This window comes from Papilio machaon, chromosome 7 (genome assembly GCF_912999745.1).
Source record: "Papilio machaon chromosome 7, ilPapMach1.1, whole genome shotgun sequence".
Classification (NCBI taxonomy): Eukaryota; Metazoa; Arthropoda; class Insecta; order Lepidoptera; family Papilionidae; genus Papilio; species Papilio machaon.
Window position 1 is genome coordinate 7799710 of NC_059992.1, and position 11372 is coordinate 7811081.

The 11372-nt window shown below is 36.6% G+C and overlaps 2 protein-coding genes across 2 annotated transcripts; both read left to right on the forward strand.

Annotated features, from left to right (window-relative positions):
- The first annotated feature begins 354 nt into the window (after window positions 1–354).
- LOC106719503 (UDP-glycosyltransferase UGT5) lies at window positions 355–2951 on the forward strand. The gene is made up of 4 exons (XM_045678795.1): window positions 355–1340; window positions 1762–1987; window positions 2293–2509; window positions 2653–2951. Exons 1-4 carry the CDS (start codon window positions 477–479, stop codon window positions 2930–2932), a joined length of 1587 nt encoding a protein of 528 aa, XP_045534751.1. The 5' UTR covers window positions 355–476; the 3' UTR covers window positions 2933–2951.
- A 2774-nt stretch (window positions 2952–5725) lies between these two features.
- LOC123720940 (UDP-glycosyltransferase UGT5-like) lies at window positions 5726–10997 on the forward strand. Its single transcript, XM_045678663.1, has 5 exons — window positions 5726–6688; window positions 8582–8807; window positions 8937–9153; window positions 9307–9522; window positions 10970–10997. Exons 1-5 carry the CDS (start codon window positions 5789–5791, stop codon window positions 10995–10997), a joined length of 1587 nt encoding a protein of 528 aa, XP_045534619.1. The 5' UTR covers window positions 5726–5788.
- Window positions 10998–11372: the final 375 nt, after the last annotated feature.

The window sequence follows — 11372 nt, forward strand, 5'->3', positions numbered from 1 at the left end:
CAAAGTTAATTTGTGACGTTTTACATATTCATGTTATTAAATAAACTGTTGACTAATTAAATTATTATAATTATTTTATCGTTATTATTTAACAACCAACTCGTATATTTATTACCGACATCTACCAACTAATTATTAGTAGAATTAAAAACACAAGGAGTACACTTTTCCACTAAGGTAGGCAACGCATGCAATAGCGGATGTCTGTAGGTAGCTTAGCGGTGCATTCAGGTGGTCGCTTGCTGAATCGTGGCGTTTTATGATAATCATTATTAAAAAAAATTATTGCACAATTCTAACTTGTTATCAATCGGCAGTTTATCATTAAATATATAATAATTGAGATATTTAAGAATTCGCACGTGACGTACTGTTGATAATCACTTTAGGCAGAAGACGTACGCCGTACGTCAGTCGTCACATGCGACTATGTCAGGCAGTTAATTGACAGAGTTGCTGTAATCAAAGTGTGCGCGATGCGAGTGTATACATTTATGATAGTCCTGGTGGCGCTAGCTACCCACAATGCGGGTGATTGCGCGCGGATCCTCGGTCTTTTCCCTCACACCGGTAAGAGCCACTTCATGGTCTTCGAACCTCTGCTACGCGCGCTCGCCGGACGCGGTCACCATGTCACTACCGTCTCCTACTTCCCACTCAAGAGTCCACCAGCAAACTACACGGACGTGGTGCTAGAGGCTGCTGTACAAGAAGGACTGAGTTCTTTGGACTTATCCATGTTCGAGAAATCTAATCCGCTCATGAAAGTTCCTCTTTTGAATACAATTATAAAGAACATATTCGAAATAGAAATGACCGTTCCATTAGCGTTGGCTACATGTGAAAGTATTATCCGTCAGTCATCTGTGATAGAAGCCTTAAAGCAAAAATACGACGTGCTCATTGTGGAGAACTTCAACAGTGATTGCATGTTAGGACTAACCCATGTTTTTGGTATCGAAGCTCCCATTGTAGGCATTTCTTCATCTGCTATTTTTCCATGGACGTACGGCAGATTCGGTTTACCTGATAATCCCTCTTATATTCCCTTATTAACTTCACCATACACAAGTAACATGACGTTTATGCAACGACTGGACACGTTTATTTCCAAATTATACGTGAATGCTTTATATCATATGATACAGAAAAGAGAGCGTGATATAATTGAGAAGCACTTCAGTGTAAAGATCCCAGACTTGGAAGAAATAGGCAAAAAACAAACGTCAGTGTTGTTGGTGAACACTTTTCACACGCTCAACGGAGTTCGACCCACTTTGCCAGCTATTATAGAAGTTGGGGGAATGCATCTAGATCATTCAAGAAAAGTATTGCCATCGGTAAGTTCTAGGTATTGGCTAAATATAAATTATAAAAATGACGCAACGCTTCTAAATTTTGCTTTGAATATATGAACCTAGTCAATAATGAAGCAGATATTAAAAATGATTTGTCATGATGACGGTTATCTGTAGGTAAGCGAATACGATTATATGTAGGCTATCGGCAAATTAAAATAAAATTTTAATTTAATATTTTTGCAATTAGTCGCTCTATTCATTTTAAATTAACTAATCCTGTATCGAGATAATATATAACAATACCAACGCCAAAAAACGCTTAGGACAAACTAAATCAACTTGACGTAGGTACTTCGATGTCTTTAAACACCCAACATAATACATAACATAATCTATATAATCCATTGCTTCTTCTTCATTACTTTCCATCGTTTATATTTCTCTTCTTATCGGTAATCAGTATATCGAGAAGTTCCTGAACGAGTCAGAACACGGTGTGGTCCTGTTGAGCTTCGGTTCCCTCCTAAAGACGTCCACCATTCCCAAGTACAAGGAGGACATGATAGTGAACGCGTTGGGTAAGCTGAAGCAGCAGGTCATCTGGAAGTTCGAGGCGAGCGGGGAGGAAGGCACTCTCACTGGCAACATCCTCAGAGTCAAGTGGCTGCCTCAGTACGAATTACTAAGTAAGTTTATTCGGATTTCCTCGTCTAACATTGGAATTATTACAGACTACATGAATTAAAAAAAACCTTAATAAATAATCTATGTGTTCTATCAGACTATGTTCTACATCTGTGCCAAATTTCGTCAAGATCCTTTGAGTCGTTCGGGGATTCCTTCAAACAAACATCCATCCATCCATCCATCCATCTAACCAATTGTATTTATAATATTAGTATGAAGTATGATTAGTAACGGTTAAATGTCACATGTACAGTGCCTAGATAAAAGAGTCTAAGTCGTAAATATTTACATGTTTGCGAAATAGAGCACAAGAAGATAGTAGCGTTCATAACACATGGCGGTCTGCTGGGCATGACGGAGGCAATCTCTGCCGGTAAACCGATGGTGGTGGTGCCTTTCTTTGGGGACCAGCCCGCCAACGCCGCGGCAGCCGCTGAAGCCGGCTTCGCTACCACCGTACCCTACAATGAACTCACTGAAGAAAGACTGACCAAAGCGTTGGAATTTGCATTGAGCCCTGAGTAAGTAAGATTTTTATTTTTATTATATAACAGTAGTGAAGATCATAGATGCAGCTGTTGTACGATTGTACCTCACACTACCACATTAATTACAGTACATAATTCATTTAAGAATGTAAATATAAAATATATTTTCTTTTCAGAACTCAATTGAATGCGCGTCGCGTATCGAGCATTTGGCACGACAGACAAGCAGAGCCTCTAGAAACAGCGGTGTACTGGACTGAGAGAGTTATACGCTGGGGTCTCCATGCGCCGCTGCATTCGCCGGCAAGAGACATGCCTTTGTACCAAATCGCCTTATTAGACGTCATCGCCACATTAGCTGTCGCCATTTCGATTTTATTGGCTTTATCGTGGTATATTTTGTCTAAAGTCTTTCGACTTTTTTTTGGCAGCGGAAGTAAATTGAAAATGAACTAGCTTTGTAATAAAATAATGGAAAGAGTTGCTTAAATTTTTGTGTTATTATATAATTTAAACAATAATGTACCTGTGTTTAAAGTTTTGTGAATAAGCATAATCAAGTTATTCAAAATTTTCATAATCATCGTGTCGTTCTAATTACACCATTATGTGGAGGGATCAAAAAGTAGTGAGAATGAAATAGAATAAAAAGACTATTAATAACTTAATAATTTATTTTTCTATATACTCCCCGAGTCTCTCTACACACCAAGTCCAGTGCAAAAAAAAAAAGTTTTGTCTTGGTCCTGCAAAAAGCTCTCCAAGGCATCGCCTCGTTATCGTCTTCATACCTGTTTCCCTTTAAGCATTCTTTCAATTTGAGGAATAGGTAAAAATCGCTAGGCGCCAGATCTGGTGAATAAGGGGAGTGGTCAACCATTTGCTGAATGGCTGCCATCGCAACTGCCGACCTGTGCGCGGGTGCGTTATCGTGACTAAACAGCACGCCCCTTCGAATTTTCCACTCCTTTTCTCTTTGATGGTATTCCTTAACTTGGGAATTAAAGCTGCATAATATTAGCCTGTAATAGTGGTCCCACGCTCCAGGTAATCAATCAACAATATCCCTTCTGAGTCTCGAAATATTTGTTTCCATTGCGAAGATTGCTGTTTTGTCTCGGGATCAAAAGCATGGACCCATATTTCTTCCAATGTTACGAAACGAGTTAAAAAGTTCTCAGAATCTTCTTGAAACTTGTCCAACAATATCTTGGAAATGTTAAGTTGATTTTGTTTCTGACTGTCGGTTAACATCATCGGCAACCATCTTGCGGAGACTTTTCTCATATTCAAAGATTATAACAATATGGATTGAATATTTTCATATGAAATGCCCACAGGTGGGCACAGTTAATCGAAAAGTTAACTTCGTTAATCGTTAATTCGTTAATTAAAAAATTAACTTCGTTTATCCTTAAAGCGTTAAATTCTCGAAAATTTAACGCAAGTTAAAGTTAATCGTTAACAGTTAACCATACCAAAATTATACATACTAATTTCACACTTATTGTGGCGTTTAAAAAAGTAATTTGACTCTACATTTATAGAATGAACACATTAGTATTAGAGACAAGTATGAATGCATTATAGTATGTTTCATTACGAGTGCGGAAAGCCTGTCATTGCAAAGAGTTCAGACAGTTGACAGTTGGAACAAGTTGTAATGACAGTTCCGCTCATGTACTAAACAACTATTTTTGATAAAGTTGCGAAAAAATGAAGCAATTTAATAGAATAATAAAAACACAATAAACTCAACTAACTAAAATGTTTGGAAAATGGCGCCAACCGTAAAAGAATACCAACAGAGATTTTTTTGTTCACCCATTCTGGGTAGGCAAAGGGAACTATGCCCAAACCAAGTCTTCAGTAGATTATTTTTATTGATATGTAATGAAAATGCAATTTAATGAGATGAAATAAAATGAAACCTTACCTAATTCATTGAATCAAATCATTAAATCTGATATTGTAACAAATTAGGAGCTTCTTTTTTGAAATATTTGCATGAATCATAAAAACTTCAATGATTTTTTTTCTAAAAAATTCGTGGTTGGTTTTTCTTTTTTAACAGACATTATTTTGACAGTTGGGAAAGAGAACGTTTGGAAAAGCTAAAGAAAAGGCACGAGTAAAAAAGAGTTTAAATACAGTTGCTCAAAAAGTTGCGTGTTGCAGGGACGAAGAGCGTGGGCGACGAGAATGTGGGCTATTACATACTTGGGGTTTTTTTATACTCGTAATGAAATATACTATTTTTAACCTATTGATTTTGTCCTGTTGGTCACGTCTTTCCCGGACGCTCTGATGCTTCACACTTGCACGCGAACTTCACATATATCAATTATCAACTCTTTTGTTCACCATTAGAGTCGCCGACAGTCGCCCAACATAGCTGAACTTACGTGCGTGGCGTGGCGCGTAATTTAAACAAAATGACAGCACGTCTCCAAGTTTCTTCTTTAACGATTAACGGACTTTTATTAACGGAAGTTGAGTTTAACGGAAGTTAACAAAAGCGTTAACACTTTTTGAAGTTAACTTAAAAGTTAATCCGTTAAGCAAAATGTTAACTTCGATAATTAACGATTAACGGATTAACGAGTTAATGCCCAGCTCTGGAAATGCCCATTACTTGATTTAAGTATCGGATGGTAACTCTGCGATCGCTTAATACAATAAGCGTTCTAGCGAATATTTCGTGATTATTGTTTATGAATTACAATATAAATAAAATTGTTTCTTTCTCCTCCTACTTTTTTCTTGAAAACTACATTAAGAAATAAAACATTAAATCAAAAGATTGAGGTGGTGACAAACGATAAAGAAACGTATTCGATAGTCCATAGTTGTTTGATTTCACGTACGATCCGACACTATGACAACCGTCCATTAAATACAACATAAATCCTCATATATGTATAATTAATTCGATACTTCATAGCCATCAGTTGTGTAACTAATTAATCAATAGACACGCTAGCACGTATCTCCGGAAATGGAAAAAGCCCCTGGTAAACATTTTTTAAACAGTGCTATGAACTTGCTGATGAAGAAGTGTTGCTCTACTGGATTTCTTGTGAAACAACTTATTTGAAGTAAACCAATAACAAATGACATCAGTTCCAAAAATAAAATAAAATTGTAACTTAATATCAATGACTCATCTCGTCCGTTTATCAAAAATTCACTAATAGATATATAAATGTGTATTTATTTATCTATTTTAACTATTTGCAAGTCATAATCGGTTGATAATCACTTTAATTTAAAGACGTACTCATCGCCACATGAGAGAAGTTCAGGCAGTTAATGTACAGAGGTGCGATAGGCAACGTGTGCGTGATGCGAGTTTATATAATTCTGCTAGTCCTGGCGACTCTAGCCAGCAATTGCGCGATCGACTGCGCTCGAATCCTCGGTCTCTTCCCGCACATCGGCAAGAGTCACTTCATGGTCTTCGAGCCTCTGCTACGCGCACTCGCTGAACGCGGCCACCATGTCACTACCGTCTCCTACTTTCCGCTCAAGAGTCCACCAGCGAACTACACCGACGTGGTGATCGAAGGTGCCGTACAAGACGGCCTGAGCGCGTTGGACTTATCCATTTTCGAAGAATCTAATCCGCTCATGAAAGTTCCTCTCTTAAATACAATAGTATCGAGTTCATTCGCAATGGGAATGATGGCTCCATTAGCGTTAGAAACGTGCGAAAGTATTATACGTCAGTCATCTGTGATAGAAGCCTTAAAGCAAAAATACGACGTGCTCATTGTGGAGAACTTCAACAGTGATTGCATGTTAGGACTAACCCATGTTTTTGGTATCGAAACACCCATTGTAGGCATTTCTTCGTCTGCTTTATTACCATGGACGTATGCCAGATTCGGTTTACCTGATAATCCTGCTTATACTCCATTATTAACTACACCATACACAAGTAAAATGACGTTTATGCAACGACTGGACACGTTTATTTCCAAATTATACATAAATCATTTATACCATACTATGGTACAAGTGAGAGAGCGTGATGTAATTGAGAAGCACTTCGGTGTAAAGATCCCGGACTTGGAAGAAATAGGCAAAAAACAAACGTCAGTGTTGTTGGTGAATACTTTTCACACGCTCAACGGAGTTAAACCAACTTTGCCAGCTTTTATAGAAGTTGGCGGAATGCATCTAGACTATTCAAGAAAACTATTGCCATCGGTAAGTTCAAATTTTAACAATTATCATGGATTTTTTACATTTCGCCTTATAAATTTATTGTACATGGCTGAAGCACACACTAGAAACGACTTGTCATGATGTCGGTTGCTTGTTGGTAAACGGGCAATTATATGTATAGCTAAAGAAATACTAGAATAATTTATTTACTTTACCGTATGTTTGCGAGACCAAAATCCCTGTTTAAAACATATACCCATATCTCTTTTGCACAGGTGGGCACAGTTAATCAAAAGTTAACTAGGTTAATCGCTAATTAAAAAATTAATTTCGTTAATCGTTAAAGCGTTAAGTTCTCGAAAATTTAACCCAAGTTAAAGTTAACAGTTAACCATACCAAAACTATACATACTTATTTCACACTTGTTTAAAATATTAATTTCACTATACATTCTATAACACATTAATTCGATCTTTTCACACTTGATTATTTTGATTTAATAAATTCATTGAATCAAATCATTAAATCTGTTATTGAAACAAATTAGCTTCTTTTTAGAAATATTATGATTCATGCAAATATTTCTAAAAAGAAGCTAATTTGTTTCAATAACAGATTAAATGATTTGATTCAATTAGACAAGCTAGGTTTCATTTCATTTCATTTAATTTCATCTCATTAGATTTCATTTTCATTTCATATAAAAAATACTACCGGAAACTTGGCTGTATGCCCATAGTTCCCTTTGCCTACCCAGAATAGGTGAAAAAAACAAAAAAATCTCTGCTTATTTTCTTTTACGGTTGGCGCCATTTTCAAAAAATGTTTGTTAGTTGAGTGTATTGTGTTTTCGTAATTCTATTAAATTGCTTATTTTTTCACAAATGAATTAAAAATAGTTGTTCAGTACACGTGCGGAACCGTCATTGCAACTTGTTTCGACTGTCAACCCTCACCTTCGGCTACGCCTCTGCTCGGGTAGACATTTGTCGGAACTTTTTAAAATGACAGGCTTTCCGCATTTCTAATGAAATATACAATTTCGAATCTTCTTTTGATTTTGTCCAGTTCGTCGTGTCTTTCCCGAATGCTCTAATGCATCACACTTGCACGCGAACTTCACATGTATCAATTATCAACTCGTTCGTTCACCATTCGAGTCGCCGACAGTCGCCCAACATAACTGAACTTACGAACGTGGCGTGGCGCGTAATTTAAACAAAATGACAGCATATCTCTAAGTTTCTAATGTAACGATTAACGGACTTAATTAACGGAAGTTAACAAAAGCGTTAACACTTTTTGAAGTTAACTTAAAAGGTAATCCGTTAAGCAAAATGTTAACTTCGTTAATTAACGATTAACGGATTAACGAGTTAATGCCCAGCTTTGCTCTTTTGTCAAAAAGAATGACAGAGGTTTTGGTCTCCGAAAACAACGATCAATAATAAATTTAATATTTTAACAGTCAGTGTTTATTAATTAATTTACGCTTGTATCGGTTATATACACATAAAAGCCAACGGGAAAAAACACACTCCTGTTACAATCAAGGGCGTTGCTGTCGCCAGTCGAAGAACAAGAGAATGCCTATCAATATGTGAAAAGGAATATATCTATGATGGTCCGTACACATATACTATTAATCTATTTTACCTTTTTCGATTGTCTATGGGGTCAACTGCACTTTTGGTGGAGCCAATGGCTACGACAGTCTGCTTTATCAACTTGCTGACGTAGATAGAGTACTTCGCTATCCTCAAACACCCAACGTAATTATTAGATGTGTTACCCTTCAAGCAATCTATCCATCACTTCTTTTCTACTTTTAATCGTCTTTTTTCTACTATAAATACTTAATAATAAGATAGTTAGTATTATTTTGATAGTGCAATATGCATAACTACTTACATTATATTTTCTTTTCTTATCAGTATATTGAGAAGTTCCTGAACGAGTCTGAACACGGAGTGATCCTGTTGAGCTTCGGTTCTCTGATCAAGACTTCCACTATTCCTAAGTACAAGGAGGATATGATAGTGAACGCGCTGGCTAAGCTGAAGCAGCGTGTCATCTGGAAGTTCGAGGGTAGCGGCGAGGAGGGCACGCTCACCGGCAACATCCTAAGAGTCAAGTGGCTGCCTCAGTATGATCTGTTACGTAAGTTTATTCGGAATATCACATTCAAAACTAGAATTATTTCAAATAATAAATGATTAAATGTAACCATGCCAACAAAGCAGCGCCTAAGTTAGTCGTTATATAGTTTTTCTGATGTTTGTGAAACAGGGCACAAGAATATAGTAGCGTTCATAGCACACGGCGGTCTGCTGGGTATGACGGAGGCGATCTCTGCCGGCAAGCCAATGGTGGTGGTGCCTTTCTTCGGAGACCAGCCTGCCAACGCTGCAGCGGCCGCTGACGCCGGCTTCGCTACTATCGTGCCTTACATTGAATTAACTGAAGAAAGACTGACCAAAGCGTTGGAATTTGTATTGAGCCCTGAGTAAGCAAGATTTATTTTGTTATTTCAATATATGGAAAGACCGCAAGATTAGCTGTCCTTTGCACGATTGGTCCTCGCGCTACTACGCTCATCACACTACATACTTAATTATTTTAAGACTCTTAATATAAATTACTTACTTTTTATTTTCAGAACTCAATTGAAAGCGCGTCGCGTATCGAGCATTTGGCGCGACAGACAAGCAGACCCTCTAGAAACAGCGGTATACTGGACTGAGAGAGTTATGCGCTGGGGTCACCATGCGCAGCTGCACTCGCCGGCGAGAGACATGCCTTTGTATCAAATAGCCTTACTAGACGTCATCGCCGCATTAGCTGTCGCCATTTTGATTTTATTGGCTTTATCGTGGTATATTATATCTAAAATCTTTCGACTTTTTTTTGGCAGCGGAAGTAAATTAAAAATGCACTAGCTTTGTAATAAAATAATGGTAAAGTTACATTAATTTCAGTGTTATTCTATAATTTAAACAATAATGTACCATGTTCAGTTTTGTGAATAATCGTGACGAAGCAATTCAACATTGTCATAATCATCGTATCGCTCGAACTACAATTACACCATTATTGTAAATTTAAGCGATAAAATGTGGTCTGATTTATTGATTAAGCATAACTCATCAATGTTTGTAATTACATAGTGTTACATTTTTAACATTATTCTGGATCGTAATTCGAGCCGAGCATAGGTAAACCACAAAGACATCTAAAACCTTCCCATTTGCAGATGTAAGTTCACTAAAACTAGAAATAGATCTGGCTAATTTTTTTTGTCTTTTTTCGAACGAGCATATCCAGTTACAATCGACTTGTCCAATTAGTTTATTATTGTGTTAATATTGAGAATAAAAATGATATTAAAAATATTGATGGGTGATCAATCATTTAAAATTATCAATTAAATCAATAAATATATGTCTTAGAAATTTGTTCTTGGTTTCCACAGGTGGGCACAGTTAATCGAAAAGTTAACTTCGTTAATCGTTAGTTAAAAAATTAACTTCGTTAATCGTTAAAGCGTTAAATTCTCGAAAATTTAACGCAAGTTAAAGTTAATCGTTAACAGTTAACCATACCAAAATTATACATACTAATTTCACACTTATTGTGGCGACACTTGTTTAAAATAGTAATTTGACTATGCATTCTATAACACATTAGTATAAGAGACAAGTATGAATGCATTATAGTATATTTCATTACGAGTGCGGAAAGCCTGTCATTGCAAAGAGTTCCGACAAATGTCTACCCGAGACGAGGCGCAGCCGAAGGTGATGAAGGTGACGAAGGTTGACAGTTGGAACGAGTTGTAATGACAGTTCCGCACGTGTACTAAACAACTATTTTTAATACAGTTGCGAAAAAATGAAGCACTTTAATAGAAAAACAATAAACTCAAATAACTTAAATGTTTAGAAAATGGCGCCTACCGTAAAAGAATACAAAAGGGAACTATGCCCAAACAGCCAAGTCTTCAGTAGATTATTTTTATTGATATGAAATAAAAATGAAATTTAATGAGATGAAATAAAATGAAACCTAACCTAATTTATTGAATCAAATCATTAAATCTGATATTGTAACCAATTAAGAGTTTCTTTTTAGAAATATTTTCATGAATCATAAAAACTTCAATGTTTTTTTTTTTTTGTAAATACTTCGTGGTTGGTTTTTTCTTTTTAATAGACATTATTTTGACAGTTGGGAACGAGAACGCACGAGTTTGGAAAAGCTAAAGAAAAAGCACGAGTAAAAAAGTGATTTAAAACAGTTGCTCAAAAAGTGGCGTATTGCAGGGACGAAGAGCGTTCGGAGTTGTGGTAGCCCACATACATACTCGTGCTTATATACTCGTAATGAAATATACTATTTCGAACCTTCTTTTGATTTTGTCCTGTTCGTCACGTCTTTCCCGGACGCTCTGATGTATCACACTTGCACGCGAACTTCACATATATCAATTTTCAACTCGTTCGTTCACCATTCGAGTCGCCGACAGTCGCCCAACATAGCTGAACTTAGGAGCGTGGCGTGGCGCGTAATTTAAACAAAATGACAGCACGTCTCCAAGTTTCTAATGTAACGATTAACGGACCTTTATTAACGGAAGTTGATTTAAACGGAAGTTAACAAAAGCGTTAACACTTTTTGAAGTTAACTTAAAAGTTAACCCGTTAAGCAAAATTTAACTTCGTTAAT

Coding starts and splice junctions, on each gene's coding strand:
- LOC123720940 (XM_045678663.1), top strand. CDS start 5,789: ATGTACAGAGGTGCGATAGGCAACGTGTGCGTGATGCGAGTTTATATA. Junction 6,689..8,581: donor CAAGAAAACTATTGCCATCG/GTAAGTTCAAAT, acceptor TTTTCTTATCAG/TATATTGAGAAGTTCCTGAA. Junction 8,808..8,936: donor GCCTCAGTATGATCTGTTAC/GTAAGTTTATTC, acceptor TTTGTGAAACAG/GGCACAAGAATATAGTAGCG.
- LOC106719503 (XM_045678795.1), top strand. CDS start 477: ATGCGAGTGTATACATTTATGATAGTCCTGGTGGCGCTAGCTACCCAC. Junction 1,341..1,761: donor CAAGAAAAGTATTGCCATCG/GTAAGTTCTAGG, acceptor ATCGGTAATCAG/TATATCGAGAAGTTCCTGAA. Junction 2,510..2,652: donor GAATTTGCATTGAGCCCTGA/GTAAGTAAGATT, acceptor TTTTCTTTTCAG/AACTCAATTGAATGCGCGTC.